We start from the raw sequence: 23,848 nt of genomic DNA on the forward strand, positions 1-23,848 counted from the left end.
GTCCGGCTGCCTCCAGCCCGACAACCGCCACTGTCAACGGCCTCGGCGGGAGTGGACTCGGCGAGCGCGGACCCCGCCGCCCCAGCAGGCCAGAGCCGTTACCCAGAATCCCTGCGTGGGCTGCGGACGCCGACGCACGACCCGCGCCGGACTCTGGCGCGCCACCGGCGGGGAGCGGAAGGAGAGGCGCACTGGCGGTTCGTCACTTCCGGAGTGGGCGGGGCTGCGGGCGTGCCGTGACGCCTGCGTGGGCGGGGTGGCGGGCGTGTCACTGTGCCGTGGGCGTGGCGGTGGGCGTGCCGCGGTGGGCGTGCCGCGGCGCCTGCGTGGGCACGTAAGCGCGTGTCGGCTAGGCTTAGGTCTCTTATTAGAGGGCTTTTCTTTCTTAATTATGGTTTTTTGAGAGCAGGGCAGGCTGGAAACACTGAACGACACGTTATTCCCCGTGGCAGCTCATTTCTGTGCCATAAACCAGCAGTTCCGAGGCGGCCGATTTTGAAGGACGAGCTAACTAACTTCTATTTACAGTGTCCTGCAGCACGTGGCTGGGGCGCGCTGGTGGCTTAGTGCCTGACGTGCTGGTTGATTGACTAACTGAAGGCTAAGCGGAAGAAAGAGAAGTTGATTTCCTCCTGCTAATGAAGAGATTGAGATAGTTTAACAGTTTTCGTTTACTCGTTTCCACAGTCAGCACTCTTGGTAACAGCAGCCAGGAAATCAAGAGACGAATTGCGGTGGGAAAGTCAGCTGTGAGGGACCTCTCAAGAGTACTGAAGAGCAACGACGTCAGGCTGGAGACTAAGGTGCGCCTGATCCAGGCATCGGAGAGCTGGACAATGCCTAGGGATAATAGAGAATTGATTGATGCCTTTGAGCTGTGGTGCTGGAGAAGAGTGTTGAGGGTACCACGGACTGCTAGGAAAACAAACAGATTCATCCTGGAGAGGGTTAAACCAGGCGGCTCCTTGGAGGCATGGATTCTGAGGCTTCATCTGACATACTTTGGACGTGTTGTAAGGAGGGACTGGTCCTTGGAGAGGGACATCATGCTTGAGAGAGTGGAGGGACGGTGCAGGAGAGGAAGACCCTCAATGAGATGGATCCATCTGTGAGTGGAGTGGTGGGAATGAGTGCGTTTGAGACAGTGGGGTTGGCACAGGATAGAACTGCGTTTAAGGCTCTTGTACATAGGGTCGCTATGAGTCGCAAGCGACTCAATGGCACATAACAACAACCACAACAACAGTGGGTGTTTTTAATCTGCGGCCCTCAGGCCTGGTTTAAATTATTTTTGTCAAACATTCTTCTAGGTGGTTTAGCACTGGTGTGTGCATTGCTGTACAGAGGTAACTCATGGTTTCTGTGACTGTGATACTGATGTGCCAAATGCGTTAAAGGTTACCCTTGGTAGACAGTGTTTGGTGAAGCTTGCCGATTAAAACAAGCTTGGAAACAGGAGTGGCATCCCCTTTCGAAATGGTTTGCCTCTGGAAACTCTATGAACAGTGCTCAGGTCCTTCGTTCATAGGGTCGCTATGAGTCCTCTATGATTCCACGGCACCTAACAACAACAATATATATATAGCATCAGAGGGTCTCAAGCGCCGTGAGGTTTGCTGGCGCCAGAGATCGTGCAAAGCTGAAGGTGAATGCATATGTGGAGCCTCTTGTATTCTTTACCTCGCTTGCTCCAAAAAATCTGTCCCTATTGCCTTCATTTTTTTGAGAAGAAAATAGAGACCCACCTTGTCCGAAGTCACCTCGTCGTATATAAGAAGAGTTAGGTTTCAGTTCTGGGTTTTTGATGGCAGAACTGGCACCTTTAACAATCAAGTCTTGGTCCCCACTTACACTTTTCCCCTTTTTTAAAAGCCATAAAAACACAAACACTTGTTTGTTAATACCAAATGTTGGCAAGGTTTGAGGAAACACAGACAATGCCATTTGTGTATATTTTTGGAGGCGAAATGTGCCATTTTAAATGCTTATACCCTTTAAGCCAGCCCTTCCCCTGAGTTCATTATCTTAAAAGATTGTGCTTTTTAAAAAATTTGCACCAATAGCCAGAGTCATCTACAAAGATGTTTATTGCAGCACTTTTTGTGATTAAGAGGAAAAAAAACAGGAGACGGTCTAACTACCCAGGGAGAGATTGGTTGTTGCTGTTCTGAGGTGTCGTTGGGTGGGTTCTGGACCATTACCCTATGTGTGACAGAACAAAAAGAAACACTGCGTGACAGTGTGTCATCCTCAAAAATCATTTCCTTGTTTGGGCCATAATTTCACTGAGTCCCTGTGTCACTGCGTCTCACAGGGAATTCCTCATTCACTCACCTTCTACCAAGCACAGAGTCCTCCAGTGACAGGTCCCACCCGACAACACGCCCAAAGTAAAGGAGATGAGGTCTCAGCCTAGCTTCTGAGGAGCATTCTGGCTGCACTTGACAGATTGGATCATTCTTTGGCAGTCTATGGGTATGTTCAATATTCTTCACTAACCCTATAATTAACAGAATCATTTTTTCTCCAGATTTTAGAGAAGGCTCACTATAAAAAGAATTTCCTGGGCCTTGTAGGCGAGTTTGATCTACTGCAGTAATTTAGGTCATTTCATGTGATTGCTGATCATTTATTCTCAGGCTTTTCTCATAGACACTAAATGAACCACTCACTTTAGACACCCAACCTGCTGACATTAGGCTTACTAATGAGTAACTCACTAGTTCTGAGGATTATAGGATCTAAAACAGAAGACAGAGTCCAGGCATAAATTAATGGCTTAGGGAAAGGGTGTTGGAGAGGGAACGTCTTCTTTGCAGTCACTTGTTACTGTACCACTGCCTGTAAGAGACAGCTGATGCGAGTAAGGGAGTGGAAATGGAGTTCCCTGGGCGTACAAATGGTTCAGTGCTTAGCATCTCACTGAATGGTTGGTAGTTTGAATCATGGGATGACCGTGAGTTAGCATCAACTCAATATTAATTGTTGCCTTCAGCTATTTTGGCTATGAAGGTGTGAGAGACATGGGGGCTTCTCTCTTTATCTGTCTCTATATCAGATAATGTATCTGTCTCTTCTTTTTCTTCTCTGAGGGGAGGACACAGGGCTCACTAGAAACTGACCAGTGGTTTTCAAACCTGATCTGATCACCGTCCCTAGCCTGTTTAGACTCTGCTGGGGATTAGGAGGGAAGCATACATACATAAAGGAAAGGCTGCTGTCATTTCAGGGTGGTAAGGACCCCTGAGGTAGCCAGGGAGTACAAGTTAAAGATCTTGTACTTGAAGCAGAAGGGGTCTGCATAGATGGTGCCCAGTATAAGATGCAGACCAAAAAGCCACTTCCTTATCCTTCTTGTCTTTCTGGATTTATCTTTGTTTTATAGTATTCACTTGTTTTTCTCTTTGGACTAGGTACTCAAAAGCCTAACTTTTCTAGCAGCACTTAAAAACCCAATACATTCTGTTTACATTTCTAGCATCAGCACCTGTTTCTCCACACCTCTGCCATTAGTATCTGCTTGTTTTTCCACTTTCCTTCCTATATCACTTAAAAATAAGTGTTTACAAGTTAATGTCCTATATTTTTTTAACGAATATGGAAACCCGAGCCATAATTATCTGGTTGCCATACTTTTGTTCTTTGCTAACTCTTGGGAAAATTCCCATTTGGCAAGGATGCTGTTTTCCTGGCCACAGCCAGAATGTGCTAATGTACCATTTCTGCGGTGCCCCTGACACTGCTGGCCTCCTCATACTGTGGTGACACTTTGGGGCCAGAGTTTGTTCTTTGAGATTGGTTTTCTGCCCCTAAGAGGGACTTGTATAGGAAATAAAAGCAATCTTTTGAAACTGTCTATACGTGTCCTCCACAACAGTGGGAGCCTTGGTATCTCACTGCTTTGCAAGATGGACCAAAGTTTCTATGTGTCTAGCAGCTTTCTTACCTCCATGGCTGCCAGGAACCACAGGGTAGGCATGTGGGGAATTAACAGAGTATAGATATTTACTGTCTGTTCATTTAATGTCCCAAGTAGAGAAGCAGTGGTAGGTGCGTATTTCCAGTTTTAACTTTGTGTAACATGACTGCAGGAAATTCTGGTGGCTTAGTGGTAAGGAATTGCACTGCCAAACCAAAGGTCCACGACTCTAATTTAATACCAGCTGCTCCATGAGAGAAGGATGGGCAGGTACCGCATGGCTGTAGAGTTGATTCTGATTTATGAAAACTCTCTCTTGGGTTCCCAAAGCTATACAACTTGATGAGAACTGACGGCCTCATTTCTCTGCCATGAAGCAACTGGTAGATTCGAACGTTTGATCTTTCAGTTAGCAGCCCAAATATCTACTGTACCACCAGGGCTCCTTTTTAGAATCAGATAGGAGAGGATAAACATACAAATGAACAGAAATGAAAATGGCTCAAGAGCTGAAGACCAGAAGGCAGCAGTGCCCCAGAAGCCAAGCCAAGAGAGGAAGAGCATAGCATGGAGCACCAGGGCGATAGGGTTCGGTAGGATGTTGTCTTAGTTGTCTAGTGCTGCTGTACCAGAAATACAAAAATGTCATAAGTGAGCCCCCCTTTAGCAAACATTTCTATTCTCGCAGAAGTCTGAATCCAGAGGGAGCGTCTCTCCTCATTGGCTCTCGAGGGAAGTTCTTGTTTGTTCAGCTTTTCTTCTTGGCCTTCTCATGATCTTCATGTGATGCAGCGTCTCAGGCACAAACTCACACTCTCTGCCAGTCAGTTGCTTCCGACTTAGAAACGACCTTCCATCAGGTTTCTAAGGCTGTAAATATTTATGGGAGGAGAGTGTTCATTTTTCTCCTCAAAACCAACTGGTAGATTCGAACTGCAGATATTTTGGTTCAAAGTGCATCTCACAGCTGAGCTCCAGTATGGCATCTGTTGTTGTGTACAATGAGGTTGGAACTGACCCATAACAGACCCTCCAGTGGGTTTTCAGAGGCAGTAAATCACACGGGAATAAATCCACTGCCATGGTTTCCACTCTTGGCCACCCAGTATTGAGTTTCAGAGGCTGTAATCTACCATAAGAGACTTTCTTCTGAGGAGCAGCTGGTGGATTCAAACCACCAACCATTTGGTTAGCAACCTAAATTTGTATATGCTACATGATGGCTCCTAAAACCACTACCTTGGTTAGGATTTGCAACACATATTTTTGGAGGATACATTTCAGTTTAACATGCCTGTGTTCCAGGGCCATCGGTGAGGGAGGGCAGACACACTTATATTCACACGTGGCTACTTCTCATTGTAGTTGTGTGACCTTGGGCAGCGTGCTGTCTGGTTTCAGAGTCTGCATCAGTCAAAAAGGCAGGGTTGTTAGTTGGCTGTGACTCCATAAACAACAGACCTGACCGTGAACCCCCTCCTGCATCATCCTCATGATCTGTGCCATGTTCAAGGCCATTGCTAGAGTCACTGTATCAGGACATTGTGTTGAGTTTTCCTTTCTTTCATTGATCCTGCACCTTTCTCAGCATGATGCCTTTTTCCAAGGACCGGCTCCAGTTGATAACATGCCCCCCAAAGTATATGAGATGACGTTTCACCATCCCTGCCTCTCATGAGGTCATACTTCCTCCAAGCCAGATTTGTTTGATCCTTTGGTGGTCCACGATACAGTCAGTATTGTTCACCAACACCACAATTCAAAAGCATAAATTTTTCTTCAGTCCTCCTTATGCATTGTCCAACTCCCAGAGGCACAGGGAGTGACTGAAATACCATGGCTTGAATGAGGCACACCTCTTTTTAAAGTGACAGCAGATTTCCCCAATGTCTTTTTTTCTTTTCTTTTTTTCTTCATCCAGCCATTAGAGCTTGGAGCGATCACCTTGCAAATTCTGGAACCCATACAACAGGAGGGCTGCAGGAGTGCTATGTCTTCTGATTTGACTGCTGCTACCTTAGCTGTTAATTTTGAATCCAATTAAAATGGAACAGAGGTATTGGAGGAATTCCATTAATTAGCACCCACAATATGCTAGGACTCTGCAGGCCTCAGGAAAGATGGCTTCCTCTGTTCCATTGAGCATCTGGCCTCTATTATTTATTCATTGTAGCCGTCATCATCCTGGATATCTGAACATGAGCGTTGTTGACTTGCCTGTAAGTGGGCTGGAGGGCAAGATCTGCCCTGTCCCCATCAGGAGGGCACTGTTCTGGGTGCCTGCAAGTATCATAAACCTTCAAACTGGTGCTCAGGATGCTTGAGCAAGCCAGGCACCATCTGTGTGTCTGAGCCACTAGCCCACAAACCTACCACCAGGAACTGGTTAAGGACACAATAGACTCATTTTCATGATGCTGTAAGCCCTTTGCAGACAATGACAATCTAGTTGCCAAAACGAATAGCTAATTCTTATCTTGGGAGATTTTCCTGCAGTAATTTTAAAGTCATAGGTTTTTAATGCAAAAACAGTAGTGATAAATGACTCATCATTTTTTTTTGTCCCCAGAAAACAATTAATTTACCCTTTCATATTGGTGGGGTGGAGCCACTCTTCCTTCCTTTTCTTCACTTTTGTCCATTAAATAAGATGACTAGGGGGAAAAAATACGCAACTTCCTCGCCAGCTGCCTTTGCTGCTCTCCCGTCTGTTTTTTCAAGCATAACAGTGGCTTTGGCAACTACAGGAAGTACTGACAGGGAGGCATCGTGATTCAAAGCTTCCCTCCGATAAGCAAAACCCTGAAAGGCTGAAAGTGCCATCAAGAGAAAGACTAGCAAATATTTCTACGAGTGCTAAATTGTCAACCTCTGAAAATTACCCATCTATTTGTCATTTGCGCACCTGTTCAAGTTCTGACAGTGGCCAGTGCTTCTTCTATCCAATAGGATGTCGTGAGATTTAAAAAGGAGGAGCGTGCCCTTGGGAGCAAGGCTGCTTTTGTTATGTGCCATCAAGTCAATTATAACTCATAGTGGCCTGTGAACAACAGCTCTCTGAATGTTGCCCTATCCTGAGCCAACTTCACCATATCTGACACACCTGACTCCATTGCCAGGGTCACTTTGTCCGTCCGTCTCATCTTGTGTAAGAGTCAGAATTTCAACATCCTTGCTTCCAAGGAGCAGCATGGCTTCACCCTCTCTAGGCAGACCGATTTGTTTTCTTGGCAATCCATGGTATGTTCAGTACTTTCCCCATGATCTCTTTAGCACCATGACTTCTATCCATTCTTCTATCATGCTTAGTCATTGTCCAGCTCCCAGATGCCTAGCAAGCAATTGAGAAGACCATGGCCCCTGAGCAGGCTAATACTCGCTTAATCGGAATTGTTAGGATTTATTATGTTCCCAGAGCTTGAAGGGCCTTAAAGCTACTCAGAAGCAGTAGTACTTATCACAGCTGCGCTTAGATCCCACTTTCAGAACGGAAACTCAACATTGTAAGCTGATGGTTCAGTCTTAAAGGGAGTTAATGGAAAGGCTAAATGCAAAGGAAATAGAGCTCGGGGTTTTGGGACCCGGCGGGCCGGCCAGTCCTAGGTCAGTGTCCAGCAGGTCATGACCACCCAGCGTTCAGCGTGGAAGGCGGTGCTCCGTGTGTCCATGGCAACGTGACGCTCAGGCTTCTGGAAGCAGAGCCTCTGGTTGGGTTGGGGTGAGGCCTGTCCCAGTGGGAGGGACCCGGGCAGGGGCAGGGGACGGATGACGGTGCAAGGGGCGTGGGAGGCTGAGGAAGCTGCGGAGAACATTCACCTGAGGGACTGAGTCCACCGCAGCCAGGTCCGCCCCACACTCGGCTGGAAAGGATCTTTCATCCCATCTCTTCTGACTCGCAGGCAATGATGCCTCTGGAGGTGGTGGTGGAGCTGCAGATCCGGGCGGTAAGACAGGTGGACCAGCGTCCTCTCGGGACTCCTGGTCGCACCCTTTCCCCGGCTTCTGAGCCCTCCCCGCTGAGTACACACCCCTCCTTCCCCCCACCCCGGTCATCTGGACAGTCTGTCCCTAAGGCTATCTGTTTAGATCTTTTTGAACTTCCTTTAATTCATCTTGGCCTCAAATACCCCTCCTCCAACCCAAACATTAATGTTTCTTCTTTATCCTGATCCCCCCACCCCCCATATTAATTTCTTCCCTAGGGCAAGTATTTGTGACCGCTTTTCAGATTCCTTGTTGAATAACCAAGGAATAATTTAATCTTAAAAGGCCTCATCCCTTCTTGCTAACTTGCCATCTCTATGGACCAATTTGCCTGTCTTCCAAGCTTTACTCTCCTAGGAGTGGCCCTGGCCTTGGAGTTTTTCATCCATTCAGGACATGGTTCCTGAGTGGTGCTCAGCTGTACCTGTTTGGGCTCAGTCATTCCCGCTTTCAGCTTCTGTTTTCCCTTCTTTCCCTCCATCATTAAAGACAGACTGGCATGTGGCTAGAACTCAAGGCTGCAGGAGCTTCTCTTCCCGCCGTGATTTCAAGTACGGTGGCGACAGGGTATTGCCAGGAAACATCTGGTCAGCGTCCATAAGTTGCCCTTAAATTGATTCCTCCTCTCGGTGACCCTGTGTATCGGTATAAAACTGTGCTCCATAGTTCTCAGTGGTGGTTTCTGGAAGTAGATTGACAAGAGTTCCTTCCAGTGTGTTCCTGGGTGGATCTGAACCTCCGTCCTTTCTGTTAACACCACCTAGGGTCATGCTCCTTGCAAATGACAAGATGCATCATCACATGTGGCTCTGTAACAAAGCTGAACAGCATTTTCTGGTACTTTCTCACTTTGCTGACAAGCGAACAGAGCCAGCCTGGATCCTTGTGACAAAGGACAGTCTCAGCCCCGCCATTAAGATGTACAACCTTGGAGAACCACATTGCTCCACCCTCAGGTCATCAGGAGTTCGAACCAAAGCAACAGCAGTGAGCTTGTTTTTTTAGTATCAATGATAAATTCTCAAAATTGTGCCAGAGATAAAGTTCCTGCACCTGGCATGAAGGAGAAACTGATAAAACAGTCTTCACCAAAGTAAAAAGCAAACAACCCATTTTTGTTTCACTTCATTCAACATTATTATTATTTTATTTGACTTTTAAAAGGCATTCCTTCATAAACAGTTCACAAACAAATGTCTCCTGCTTTACAGTACTTGGAGGTTTTCCATAAAAGTGTCAGGTGAATTGAGCTGTGCTTTAAATGACGCAAAGTCAGGCCCTTGCAATTAAAACAGGCAATTCTAGGAGTATAACTGCAAACCAGAGGGTTAGCCTACTTTCAAGCCCCCGATATTCAGATTTATGAACTCTGCATGAGGAAACAACTCTGCTTCCAAATCTCGGCCTGAATATTGCTGCATTGAAGAGAATGGACCCCCAAACCCATTAAATAACAACCCACATACTTTTCTGCTTCACAGTTTGGCTGACTCAGCAAGCGTAGAGGTAGCTGGTGTCCAGGGTAGGGTGGGAATACTGATGACCATTAATTTTTTTTGAGGGGTTACCATTCTTCCAATGTGCCCCTCACACTGAAAGTTCACTCTTCCACCTGGTCAGAATCTGCTTGTCACGGCCATAATCCAGTCTCGCCAATACTTGTTTACAAATGAGTACAATATTTTTTTAAAAAAAATAATTCAAGTTATATACAGTTTTTGCAAACAGTGCAACCCATATGTCCTATTCAAGTTATATGTGCACACATTATTTACATGGATATGTAGCATGTGAAAAAAGAAGATAATCCTGACACCAGTTCTATAGGTAATTTATAGGTTAATTTTCTAGGTAGAGCAGCAATTATGGCGCAGTGTCATTCCTGGTGAAAGAATAATATGCTAAGTCCATCTTGCATTTGATAGTCTTTGGTCTTGTGATTCTGGGAGGCACTGTGGATGAACCACTTTAACTTAATGGTCAGTGAAAATGGAAATTTAGAATCATACCTGGTGCCTGGAATAGGAGCAGGTCATCTGATAAACTTAAAGTAAAATATAGTTGCCTAAAATGTGCTGTGATCAGGGAAACAAAATTCCATATGGAAAATAATATACAGGGTAGTCTGTATAGATGAGAAACCTTATACTCTTGCATGAAAGAAAAAAAAAAATTCCATTTTATGACCGTAACAAACCACGCGTTGCCACCATGGAGTTAGTTTGACTCTTGCAGACGTGATATCAGGGTGGAACTGTGCTCCTGAGGGTTTGCAGTGCTTGATTTTCAGAATTGCCACATCTTTCTTCAGAGCCATCTCTGGGTATATTCAAACCTCAGCTTTTCCGGTTAACATTAACAGCTTGGACTCCCCAGGACTCTGATTTCCCTGTACCATAAAACCAGGGGTCAGTCAGTCAGTCTGATTCCCGGAACCCCATGTTGTCAGAGAACTGGGGTTGCATAGTGTTTTTAATAGTTGCTTTTTCTGGAGTAGATCTGCAGGCCTTTTTTCTAATTCATTGAAAAAAAGAAAAACCACCTCAAAGAACTAAAAACCTATTGCCAGACTCTGTTTTGACTCCTTGCGACATTCCGTTGTGTTTCTGAGACTGCAGATGTATAAATCCTTGTGGGAGGGGATTGCCCGACTTTCTCTCCCAGAATCAGCCAGGGGACTTGAACTGCCCACCTGTAGGTTAGCAGCTTGATACATTAAATTCTTGAACATCAGGGCTCGGTAATTACCCCAGTAGAAGTAGAGAGGCATTATGGTCTCGTAGAACACCTCATCCACCTCATCCCTGTCATATGGGTGTACACACACACACACTCTCTCTCTCTCATTCACTGCAGCCAAGTAAATTCTGACTAATTAAAAGCCTCAAGGACTGTGTAGAACTGTCCCAGGATTTCTGGGGCTGTAAATCTTAACAAGCAGACTGCTAGATCTCCACTGGTGTGACTGGTGGGTTCAAACCACCAACCTTTTGGTTAGCAGCCCAGTGCTTAGTCCGCTGTACAACCAGGGCTTTTCCATGCTGGTCCACTGCTTATAAAGACAGGTTAGCCTTCCCCAGGCCTTTCAGTTCCACTGACTTGGCCCAGCTATTTAGCAGCTCCGCCTTCTGTTGTGCCATGCATTGCCCACATTCTTTCCTTTTCTAGAAGGCATCTTATGCGATATGTCCACTTTTCATGTTTCTTCTTGAAGCTCTTGTCTTGACCTCCCTCCAAATGACAGACAAGAGGGTAGAAAGGGCTGAGAAATAGCCATCTATCTAAAGCTCTTTCGAGAGTCTGGAGAGAAAGAAAAGTACCTTGGTACTCTTCTCAAAACCCCAATCAACAAAGACAGAAGCCACACTAATAGGGAAAAAAACCCCAAAACCCCAACAAGGCCCTACCATGAAGATGAGGATTAAGAAGAACTCTTTCTAACCCTGGCAACAGACCCTCAAGGAATGAACGAGAACTAATGTCTGAAATGCTCTTTCAAGCGGCCTTAGGACAAGGGCTAGGATTAGCACAGGGTTCAGCAGCATGTGCATTACAGAACGAAGATCACATTACTTTTTCACAGTTCAATTTACAAATGATATTTTGGCTTAGATGATTACCCAATGGACGTTTTACTGATGTCAACTTAGAAAACCAAAGCAGCAGTATTTATAATAATCCCCCAGCTTACTTTCTTTGCATACATAGTTGTGGAATAAATACAATAGGATACTGCTTATTTTTCTCAAATATGGCTGTTTAAAAATAGCCACAGTGCTTCAGCTAAACCATGTCAGTGTGGTGGGACCCTCCCAAATTCCAAAAGAAGCCTGAAATTCTCAGGGGCAAAGCGGAATGGCCACTGGCTCAAGTTGGCGCCGCCTAAGGTGGTCATCTCGGGATCTCTGCCTCGTCCACGCGGTGGTGTCACGACTGACTCCACAGTGCGAAGAGGACCGGAGCATTGTGGGGTGACAGCCAGCAGTAGTCCACGATGCTGTACTGCATGTAACCCAGGACGAAGCCAAAAGCCACGTCGGTGACGTTGTGCCGCCCCAGCATCACCCTGGAGAGGCCCAGGACGAAGGCCCACAGCACCGTCAGCACCCTCAGCGGAATGGCCAGCACCAGATGGTTCAGGATGAAGCGTGCTACCAGGGCGGCCCTGGTGGCGTGGCCCGAGGGGAAGGAGTACTTGTCCACGGAGAGGGTGAAAAACATGTCCATCTGGTTGTGCGCCGGCCGGCGCCGGCGGACCAGCCCTTTGAGGAGGGCCACCAGCAGCAGGTCGAGCATCAGGGCGAAGAGCAGGTTGGTGAGCACCTCGCGCCCAGCCCAACTGTCGCTCCGGGCCAGGCAGTAGAGGGTGCCCAGCAGCCAGGGGATGCCGTGGCCCGAGATCTCCAGCAGCTTCATCAGCGGCCGCACGCTGCCCCAGGCCGAGCGCTCCCCGGCGCACACGCCCAGCTTCTTGGACAGCCACAGGTCGATGGCCAGCAGGGAGCGCAGGGCGATGCCCAGGAAGGACGGGTTCAAGTTCATGCGGGCCTCGTCGGGCGGCGGGCCGGGCGGCGCGGGCACGGGGCCCGGGCCGGTCAGTGGGAAGGAGCCGCGCCGGTGCACAGGGCTCTCGGACGCGCGGAGCCGCGCGCAGGTGGGGTCGGTGCCGGGCGCGCGGCTGCCGAGCAGGGACTGGAACTCGAACCTGCCGCCGCCGCCGTGCGCAGGGCTGCTGTGCGCCGGGCTGCCCGGGCTGCTGTTGGCGGTGGGGGCGCCCAGCGCGCGGCCCTCGGCGCTCCTCCGGGGGCTCGGCATCGCAGTGACCCGGCCCGCTCCCGCCGCCTCCGGAGCTGCTTCCCGGCCCGGCAGCCTCTTCCGCTTCCGCACAGCCATCGCGGAGGGCGGGGAGACCGCGCGCCACCCGGACACCTGCGGGGACGTAGGCGGAGCCGGGAGGAGGGCGGGGAGGTGCTGCGCATCGGGGTGCATGGGCCAGAGGGGCGCGGGGGCGATCGGGCAGCGGCGGGGAAGCTGGGAGGCGTGCAGCCTTGGGGGCGGGGGTGGTGCACCTAGTAACACGAGTTTTCATGGAAGTTAACGACCCCACGGGACACAGTAGAACTGCCCCTTAGGCTGCCCAGGGATGAGCCCAGGTTGCCACATCTTTCACCTCTAGAGCGGCTGGTGGGTTGGAACTGCTGACCTTGGATTACATCCCAGTGTTTCACCACCGCACGACCAAGGCACGTTTACCCAGCTCAGTAGGTTCCCAACAGGATTGCCGCACACACTGTTCAGTGACCTTGCTTGCGCTTGACCAGCGTCCCTAACTGTGCTTCATCCCCTTGCAGTCCAGTGCTCGCCTTTCTCTGCCCCCTGATAAAATAGCCTCCTCTTTGCTTTCGAGTAATTGTTAAGGTTATTGGATTTAAAAAAAAAAAATCTAAAGTCTATCCTCTTTATTATTGCTGTTTGCTCTTTTTCTGGGTATGGCTTTTTTTTTTGGTACAAAAACTTTATTTTAAGAAAAAAGTACACAGAGACATTTGGTAGGACTACTACTTCTACTTCCAATACACTGATTACATTTCTCATATTGTGACACCATTCTATTTGTCTTTTCCCAAAATATTCCGCTACCATTAACAGAAAGTGTCCTGGTGGCACAGTGCTTAAGCATTGAGCTCCTCACCCAAAGATCAGCGGTTCAAGCCCAGGAGCTTGACAAAGGACAAATATGTGTCAGTCTGCTTCATAGCTTTGGAAACCCCATGGGACAGGTCTTTCTGACTTGCAGGGTTGGGTTCTTTCAGCTAACATGAACTCAGCCTTTCCTCCGACAAGAAAAATCTCCACCTCCTCCTTCCCGCCCTGGTGAAGCATGAATAATCTGTGTTTTGTATTTATTTGCTTATAGGTTATCTTATAGTATTTATTTATCCTTTTTGAGTTTTTATTTTATTTTTTTAATTTTTTTTTTTTTTTGTCTGTGTACCATCAAATGGGATCTGACTGGTACAGGAGGAGATTGCCCTTCCTCCACGAGCACAGCATCTGGTGGATTTGAACTGTTCACCTCTGGGATTGCAGTGCAGCTTCTTGCCACTAGGCCACCTTTTTGGTTTTTTTAAATGAAATTTTTTAAAGCAGTTTTAGACTTAGAGAAACACTGTGCAAAAAATTCAGAGTTCTCTGACACCATTGCTATTACTGGCTCCTGAAGGAGTATAACATACATTACTTACAATGGGTGAACTGATAGTGGTAAATTATTAGTTCAAGTCCACAGTTTACATTAGGGCTCCCTCTTAATTCTGCATAGTCTTAAGGCTCTTGGAAAATACACTTTGTTATGCATTTGCCTTTACAGGATCCTACAAAACAGTTTCAATGTCCTAAAAATGCCCCTGTCAACAGCTCTTTGTTCTCCCTCCCCCACCCTCAAAGTGCCTGGCAGCCTTTTACAGTTTCTATAGTCTTACTTTTTCTGCATTGCCATAAAGTCAGAAGGCTACAGTATATAGTGTCCCCCATCCCTCTATCCTCTTTCTCCAGATTGCCTTCTTTCTTTCAGCAATATACAACTGGTCTTTCTTTCTTTCTCAGGTTTCTTGCCCAGGGGTGTTCCTGCCAAGCAAGCGAGGTGTGTACCTGGGAGTCTACTTCCTGAATCAGTACCTGGAGACCGACTGTTTCCCCCCTGTGTTCCCCATTGTGATTCATCAGAACATGAAATTTGAAAAGGTGATCTTGACTTTCTCTCAGACGATCTGAAGATATAGTTTTTATAAAGTTATTTGGTAAAATTCCTTCATTTCCCCCACACAAGCCACTTTTAGCATCAGGCAAAACCTGTCTCTGCTTTTGCTTCTGGCCCTGAGCCAAGTTCTGCCAACCTAGTGCTAAATACCCTGGTGAATGTTTTCTATTCCTGGAACTCCCTTGGTGTTTTCTAACTGGAGCAGACAGTATTTCTGAATGTTCTTGGAGGTGTGAGAGGCAGCTGATTATATTAATGAAAGAGTTTATGCATCAGCTAACAGACTTTTGAGACAAAATCTTTTTAGACCCAGAAAAAAATTACCAAATTTGTTTTTATACACCTTAAGACTGAGATACTACGATAAAATAGGAAGACCTTCACGTGAGCTGAAATTCCTCTGTGCTGTGTGATAGATTTCATCCCAACAAATTTGATTGTGAAATGGTGAAGACATTATCAATTCTCCTCCTCCTTTAGTATTTGATAAATTATTCATTTGCTGACAAGCAGTCACTGGCAATCCCTTTGAGTTTTTTTTTGTTTGTTTTGGAAGTTGGAAGTGGAATCAATTTTAAATTCTTAAGTCTGAAGATTTTCTCCCAAAGGGTATCATGGAGATGGTCCTCTGGGGAGGAGGGTGAGCATGGAGGGCCCCGGGACAGAACACAGCACAATTTAAGGGTCTAGACGGTATCCAGACAGAGGGCTGTTGGTTTCAACCTGAGGATGAGAGGTGAGGGTGAGGATTGACTTCGTGGGATTTGTACAATATTTTCACAATATGTCACAGCCTGCTGATTTGAGTAGAGAGTAGACAAACTGGTTGGATAAGAGGAGAGAGCAACAAATCACTATTACTTTGGAACATAATGGCCAGAATCCAAGAGAACCCGCTTCTCCCAATTAGATGCTGGTAGTGGTGAAATTGTGTGGTAAAAATAAAGTTTGCAAAACAAAAAGCAAAAAAAAAACCAAAACAAAACAAAAAAAAATGAAGTTTGCCTCCTTTCCTCCAATAATGTCTCTATGTCATTATTAGTTTTAACAATTTTGAATTCACTTCTTTCTTTTTTTTTTTTTTAGAACATCTTAAATTTTTAATCCTTTCTTTACAGGTTACCTAGACCACTTTTGATTAAGAGAACTGTAGAAAGTTAGTAACTGTCACAAGCGGAGGCCAGGTGGTGGCACGGTCAATTCTCCAGAGAGTCCTGCTTTCCAGGGGTCTGAATACACTGCTGGGGTCTCTGCTCACACTCACTGGGTCAATCTCTGCAGATTTTAGTCCACTGGTTGCTTTTCCCCATAATTTCTTTGTAAACTCCTCAGTGTTCTTACAGAATTTTACGGTCCTTAGAGTGTTCTTCGGCTAGGTCGGCCCGGAGAGGGTGTTCAGGCTGGGGGTCGTTCACCAGTGCTATGAGGGACTGGATCACTTGGTCAGTCTTGGTGGCTGGCTTCCAGTTTTCAGCACTAATTACTGGGAGACAGACCTGACCCTTTTCATCGATGTTCGGGTGGTAGATCTTCGTTTTGAATGTGATCTTCGGTGGTTTGAATGGGTCCTCGGCTGGAAAGTTGATTTCGCTTCTGAAGGCCCCCTTATCATATGGAGGGGTTATCCTTCACCAGCCTCCTGCTGGCTGCCATCTTGGATCTGGTGCCTGAATTCACTTCTATGTTGTTGTTATTGTTGATTGCCGTCGAGTTGAGCACGACTCATAGCAACTCTATGAACAAAAGACCTTAAGCCTTTCTCTCTTTTTAAAAAAATTTTATTAATTTGTGTGTGTACTGTCAAATCAGACCTGACTGGTACAGGAGGAGATTGTCCCTCCTTCTATAGCAGAGCATCTGATGGATAAGACCTTAAGCCTTTCTATAACTATCGTTGTTTCTCAACGTTTGTAGAGTTACAGAGGCAACTTGTTTAGGAAGTGGATGCCACTCCTGTTTCCAAATATCTTAAACTCGGAGCTCCACCAGACACTGTCCACCATGGTTAACTGTTATGACATTTGATGTCGAAATAGAACAAGGTTCAGCATCACAGCAACCCCAGGTTACCTCAGTACAGCAAATTGACAGAGGAGTGCTGTACCACTTAGAAGAATGTTCCTCCAAAGTATAATAACAACCAACTTTTAAATACAAAACCCTGCTGCAAGCCCAAAGATGCATGGTTTGAATCCACTGGACGGGCATTCTCCTCCCTTGCCAGTAAGATCTGATTTGACGGTACACAACAATAAAAAGATAAAAGAACAAAACAAAACACAAAGGCCCTCCCCAAGGTCTTGCTGACTCTAAACAATAGGTTTAAATTAAAAAAACAACCCATGTAATACGTTGTTATGTGCCTGTGAACCATAAAGACCCTATGTACGGCAGCTCTGAACCCTCCCCTACCCTGAGCCAGTTTTACTAATTCCAACACACCAACCCCCATTGCCCCAGTTACTGTATCAATACATCTTACCCAGGGTCCTCTTCTCCTATGCTGTTGCTCCACCCTTCTGAGCATAATGTCACTCTCCTGGCCTTGTGCAGAAGAAAATTTAAAAAAATTTCAGATAAAAGTTCAAAGATCTAAAATTATGAACACATGAAGTGATCCAACTGTAAATGACCCTGGGGTCAACTCATGTACCTCTTTGACTCATAGAAGAAGAGAATAAACTTCAGTATCACTCATTAGCCATCTGAATGTAGCAATTCAGATTGAATGGTTATGGAGAGAGATAATACAGCCCTGATACATACCTTTCTTGATTTTTTTAAAATTTTTATTGTATTATTTTTACGTGTACCGTCAAATCAGATCTGACTGATACAGGAGGAGATTGCCCCCTCCAGCAGAGCATCTGGTGGATTTGAACCACGTACCTCTGGGATTGTAGTGCAGTGTCTTGCCACTAGGCCACCAGAGCTCCCTACCTTTCTTGATTTTTAAATCATACAGTGTCCCCTGCTCTGTTCAGTCAACAGTTTCTTGATCTTTGTCTAGCTTTTGTATGAGCATCATTAAATATTCTGGGATTCCCATTCTTCTCACTGTTAGTCATAGTTTGTTATGATGCACACAGTCGAATGCCTTTAAGGTGTGGTGTTATGGCAGAAAATGCGAGATCTAAATACTCAGCCAAGATTGGAGATTAACAAACCTTTTATTACACACAGATCAAGAACGTCAGCTATTGCCCAAACTGTTCTGACCCCAAGGGGAAGCAAAGATTGGATTTATGTACAGAGAATGAACCTGGGGGTTACATGAAGTTCACTGTATTTGCAACTGAGATTTCTTCCTATTCAGGAGTCATTATTGTTTCTGACTTCTCATGGGTGTCCAGGCCCCAGGTCAAGTACAAGATGTAGTCAGGGAGTGGTAGCCAAACTGGGTCAGCATGTACTGGGGAACATAAACCTTAGCAACACATATTATTGCCAATGTTATTGAAGCATGCATTTCTTAATATGACTGTCAGAACAAAATGGCTTCTCTAATGCTTAGCATTTAAGCTGATACTACAGTGGTGTTGGAAAAGAGTCCTGACTATCCCACGGGCTGCCAGAATGACAGATGTCTTGGAGAAGGTGCACCAGCGTGCTTGTTGAGGCAGGGATGGCAGAACTTCATCTGATAGGCTTTGGGCATGTTGCTAGGCAAGGCTCTTCCTTGGAAAGGAAATCATGCTAGGAAAAGTGGAAGGTTACTGAAAGAGAGGAAGAATCTCCATGAGGAACTGACACGGTGACTGTAGCAACAAGTTCAAGTATGTCAGAAATAATGACATTGGCCCAGGATAAGACAGGGTTCAGATCTGTTACTTGTAGGGTTGCTACGAGTTGCACTTGACTGGATGGCACAGAACAACAAGGTTATTGCCTTGGGGAAATCTGCTTTCAGGGACCTCTCCACGGTGCTGAAGAGCAAGTGTCATTTTACAGACTAAGCTGAGCCTGACCTGAAGCACCGTCTTCTCAGTTACTTGCTATGATGCAGCTGAGAGCTGGACAATAACTAAGGATGCCAGGAGACTCGAGGCCTTTGAGTTGTGTGGTTGGAGTAGAGTACTGAATGTCTCGTGGGCTGCCGAAAGAACAAATATGTCTTGGGAAAGGTGCAATCTGAGTGCTCCTTCGAAACATGGATTGTGAAACTTCCTCTGGGCATATTGTCAGGAAGGTCAGTCCTTAGAAAAGGACAACACTCTTGGGAAGTGGAGGGTGATTGAAGGAAGGAAAGACCCTCGTCCAGACGGACTGGCACAGTGATTACAGCAATGGGCTCAAGTATATCATAGATGAGGACGGGATAGGATAGGGCAGGGGTTAGATCTGTTGTTCATAAAGGTCGCTGTGAGTCATGGTCAATGTGATGGCACCCAATCACAACAAAGCTTTTCGGGAGGACACTGTCTCATCTTTCTCCCATGGAGTAGATCGTGGCTTAGAATTGCCCAATTTTCAGGCAACAATCTAACACATACCAATGAGGCCACCAGGGCTCCTCAGCCAAGGCTGTCGTTCTGAAGTGTGAAGTCGCCTCATCTCACAGCAACACGACGTGCGATGGAATGACGCACTGCCAGGTCCTGCTCTGTTGTTGCTGCCACTGTCAATCCATCTCATGGAAGATCTTTCCCTTTTTTTAGTTCTGGTAATTTAGTTGGTAAGGAGTTGTGCTGCCAACCCAAAGGCATAAAGTTCGAATCGATCAGCTGCTCCAAAAGGGAAAAGGATGGACAGTCTCCTCCCGTGTGATTTCCAGCCTCTGAAAACCCTCTGGAGGGTGAGCGATGTGTCAGCTCTCACTGGACACCAACGAACAAGAACAATGTGTCACCAAGCCTGAGGGCTCTCTCCAGGGACTGGCCCCTTCTAAGAACATCTACAGTGTGCAGATATATTCTCACTATGCTCGCTTCCAAGGAGCATTCTGGGGTGTTTTTTCTTCTTCTTCTTAATGTTAATGAACGTTTACAGAGACTTAGGGTTTCCAGTCATCCATTGTCGCACTTTTCTCACTGCCCATCCTCTCACACCCCATTCATTTTTCTCCTTGATAAGTAAAAGAAAAACTCTTTCATTGTTGTGCAATCTCCCCCCCACCCCCGCCCCTGCTCCAAGTCCACTGAACTGTGCAGCCATCATTCTGGACTCCTGTCATGACAATAATACCTGATCATATATCCCTTTTAAACCGTTCTCTTCTTACTGTGCTTTTTTCCAGGACAAAACTGATTGTTCTTTTGGGAGTCCACGGTATGTTCATTATTCTTCGCTAACACCTCAATTCTTCTTTGATCTTCTTTATTCATTGTCCAACGTTCACTCGTGTATAAAGTGGTTGAATATATTGTGACTTCAGCCACCCTGATCCTAATGTGACATCCTTGTTTTTTAGCACTTTTTTTACTCACCCGTCTTTTTTAGCACTTTAAAGAGAACTCTTGCAGCTCTTTGCCCGGTACATTATGTTGTTTCACATCTTGACTGCATGAGTGTTGATTATGGGTCCAAGTGAAATGGAATCCTCAGCAACTTAAATAATCTTTGCCAACACCGCAATTCAAAGGTCTTTAGTCTTCCTTTTTTCATTGTCCAGCTTTCGCATGCATTCTAAAGACATATAGATAAGAGAATTTCATTTAAGTTCTTTACAATATAACCACTTGCTTGGGAAGAAATCACTAAGTCGGTGAAGTACATTTAATGAATTTCTGTTGTATGAAGAGTATTTTTCTAGGCTCAAATAAGACTCTTCAAGGTCAATGGTCTGCTGATGAAGTGTTTAACTACGTGATAGTTTCAGCTACTTGTACTTCCTGTTTTTATTGCCTAGTTTTAGTATTTTATATCATCGTGTTAATTCCTATTTATTTATTCCATAGTCACTTGTTCAATCTTGAACTCTGTGTCTGGTATAGCTGCTATTGGCGAATCGCAACATATGCCGTGACTGTTCTTACACATACACTATTTATCTGGAAGAACATAATGTATAGTTTTTAGAAGTACTGATTGGTCCCACTTTTAAAATTCATTTCCAATTTTCCCTGCAGGTGTTTGAAAATGCAGTAGATCCTGGCGCTGTAGCAGATCTTTTAGAGGGTAGGCGCTCTGTACATAAATAGAAAATCTGCTGGGTGTAAGTCACGGGGATAAAATGCTTCTGTTTTCAAAACCATGGTATTTCCGTGTTCCAACCATTATCTGTGTTCAGGAAAGTCTGTGTAAAGTTTGAATCATGATTTTTGTTCTGCTTCAGACTCTTTGTATAGGCAGAGATGGTATTTGCTGGGTGGTGTAACTCCATTTACTTAAGTTTATTATTGTTAAAAAAATATATATTCATCATTGCTCCAGCTCTTCCTCGCTCTCTCTTCCTGCTCTCTGACAATGACTCACGTTTTCACTCTCTCTAGTTTTACCTTCCCAGAATGTCATAGAGTTGGACTTATGCTGTGTTTAACATTTTTTCAGTCTGGCTTTAGCTTAAAAACAAAAACATATTTGAAGTTTTAGAAGAGTGAATACGTTTAAATGACATTTGAGGCCAGTCTGTCTGTACAGACATAAAAGTAAGTAATGTGGGTTATAGCTGGGTGTTCTGGCTTTTGCGGCTGTGGACGAGTTGGAGATGGGCTCTGTGATTGATGTGGAACGCAGCTGCTTGCTGTCAACCCCTCCTCTCCCGTGTTCTGTTACAGAATTCATACGTTTAGTGAGAAGTGCCCCAAGGAGAGAGAGCAGGCTTAAAGCTAGAATTATGCAGCCTTCATTTGACAAAGGAATTCCCATAATATACATCAAATATCCTAACAGAAGGATCACATGAGCTTATGGGGCTGAGGCCAGTGACACCCTATGCCCTGTGTCATTTATAAGATGGAAAGATAAGTGTAGAACTCGCAGGCGCTAGTCCATGGTGGATTCCTGGAAAATGGTAGTGATTGAAATCCATCCAGAAGAGTCTTGGACAAATGGTCTGGTGATCTCCTTCTAGAAGACCAGAGCCATTGAAGATCCTTCGTGAAGTTCAAGAGTAGAAGGAAGGTTAAAGCAAGGGCTAAGAAATGGTCTCACGCCCTTCCTGGCTCTCTGAGCGGTACCATGGTGGTTGGCAAGAACAAGCACCTTATACAAGTGGCAGAAAAGGAGCCAAGAAGAAAGTGGTTGATTCAGTTTTAAGAAAGATCTGATGCAAAGGTTTCAGGTCTGTTCAGGATCAGAAGTACTGAGCAGACATCAGCACAAGACTCAAGGAACCAAGATTGGGTCTGATGGACTCAAGGGTCGTGCTTATGGAGTAAGCTTTGCTGATTTGCAAAACGATGAGGTTGCATTTAGAAATTCAGGCTAATTACTGAGGACGTGCAAGGCAAAGACTGCCTCACCAATTTCCACGGTGTGGATATTACTTGTGACCCAGTGTGCTTCATGGTCACAAAACAACAGGTCATGGTTGAAGTTCATGTTGATGTCAAGTCTGCCGATGGTTAGTTGCCACCTCTGTTTTGTTTTTAACAAAATGATGCGCCAAACAAATTTGGAAAACCTCCCATGCTCAGCACCAACAGGTCCACCAAATCAGGAAGAAAATGCTGGAGATCATGACCTGGGAGGTGCAGACAAATGACGGAAAAGAAGCGGCCAATGCATTGACTCCAGACAACATTGGGAGAGACAGAAAAGGCTTGCCTTCTCCATGACGTATTAGTTAGAAAGGTAAAAATGCTGAAGAAGCTCGGGTTTGAATTGGGCAAACTCTTGGAACTTCCTGGGGAAGGTAGTCACTCTGGAAAAGCCACTAGAGACGAGACAGGTACTAAAGCTGAACAAGCTGATGGCTGTGAGCCGCCAATTCAAGAATCTTTAAAATTGAGACTTTTAATAATGACCAAAAGAATTGTTATTTTGGGATAAACCCCCAGTGTCATAATCAAGCATCTCATTGTAAAATAGCAGCTCTTAGGGCAATGAATCAGAAGCTATTTTAAGAACTAGACAATAGGCCTTTAATCTTCAGAGAAACCCCAGGCCCCTGGAAATCACTGATGTTTTCCCTGTCTCTGTGGTTTGGCTTTTTCCGGAATATCACAGAATTGCAGTCTTACAATGAGCGATCTTTACAGACTTTCACTTACTCCTCTTTACAGGAGCAAACTGCCTTCTCTTTCTCCCTTGGAGAGGCTAGTGGATTTGAACCACTGCCTTTTTTTATTGACAGCCCAAGATGTAACACACTATGCCACCAGGTCTCTACACTGTGCTCCAGGGCTTTGATGAGGAGTAAGTGAGATGATCCACAGAGAATGGTTAGCGCAGAACCATTAGCTTCATAAATGCTGAACAAAAAAGCCCCTCAACTCACTTGCTATTGAATAGATTCTGCTTCATGGTAACCCTGTGTGTGCAGAGTGGAGATTTACTCTCTGGGGTGAGCTTTTCAGAGGCAGAGCCTGGCCTTTTATTCCTGAGGCACCTCAGGGTGGGCTCAAACCCCCAACCTCTCAGGTCGTATTTGAACATTTAGTCATTGTATACTCAGGACTCCAAACAAATCGCTGTCTTAAAGTACAGGAACCATCACTAGTGTGGCATTTATTGATGATTATTATTCACAGTAATGTAATTGGAATGGTACACAAATTTTAAACTTAGCATTAAAGGAAAATCCACAATCTTCTAAAGCACTAAACTTTCTTTTTTTCCACTTTACAGGCTTCTTAACCAGGATTGAGTTAGTACAGCTAGTGCCACCAGGTAATAAACCCTTAAACACATTTATAACCTAATTTAAGATTAACTGTAGAAGAACATTGGCATGGAAAACTGGAAGCTAATATTTTCCCCCTGACTTAATTTTTCCTATATATTTTGCATGTATTAATGTTACTATCCTTGACTATTTGGTGTCAGTATGCATAACTTAAATAGCATCTTACTATCCCCCTTTTTTAAAAAAAATGATTGTATACCTTTTGTTTAGTTACATAGGGTTTTCAGAGGCCTGCTATTTCAGAAGTGGATGGCCAATCCTTCTTCCTAGTCTGTCTCAATGTGAATGTTCAGATTTAGAGAAGTATTAGACAGACCAGCAAGTTAAAGGTATATCCCTTATTGCGGAGTTAACTTTAGTGTCAGTGTTGTCCCTGCCTTTCTCACATGCACCTTTA

At 45.3% G+C, this 23,848-nt stretch overlaps 2 protein-coding genes across 2 annotated transcripts in view; one reads left to right on the plus strand and one right to left on the minus strand.

Annotated features, from left to right (window-relative positions):
- The first annotated feature begins 7,824 nt into the window (after window positions 1-7,824).
- Window positions 7,825-23,848, plus strand: part of SPATA6L (spermatogenesis associated 6-like) — a 52,208-nt gene continuing 36,184 nt past the window's right edge. The window contains exons 1-3 of the mRNA XM_006881365.1: window positions 7,825-7,863; window positions 14,510-14,647; window positions 20,732-20,780. Of these exons, the coding sequence (XP_006881427.1) occupies window positions 7,825-7,863; window positions 14,510-14,647; window positions 20,732-20,780 (226 nt within the window). The remainder of the gene's footprint in view (window positions 7,864-14,509; window positions 14,648-20,731; window positions 20,781-23,848) is intronic.
- PPAPDC2 (phosphatidic acid phosphatase type 2 domain containing 2) lies at window positions 11,831-12,718 on the minus strand. Its single transcript, XM_006881329.1, has one exon. The coding sequence runs from the start codon at window positions 12,716-12,718 to the stop codon at window positions 11,831-11,833; it is 888 nt and encodes a 295-aa protein (XP_006881391.1).

This window comes from Elephantulus edwardii, unplaced genomic scaffold (genome assembly GCF_000299155.1).
Source record: "Elephantulus edwardii isolate Elephantulus edwardi_28Jun2011 unplaced genomic scaffold, EleEdw1.0 scaffold00014, whole genome shotgun sequence".
NCBI lineage: Eukaryota > Metazoa > Chordata > Mammalia > Macroscelidea > Macroscelididae > Elephantulus > Elephantulus edwardii.

What these genes read in the sequence shown, in the direction of transcription:
- PPAPDC2 (XM_006881329.1), bottom strand. Translation starts at nt 12,718, where the DNA reads ATGCCGAGCCCCCGGAGGAGCGCCGAGGGCCGCGCGCTGGGCGCCCCC.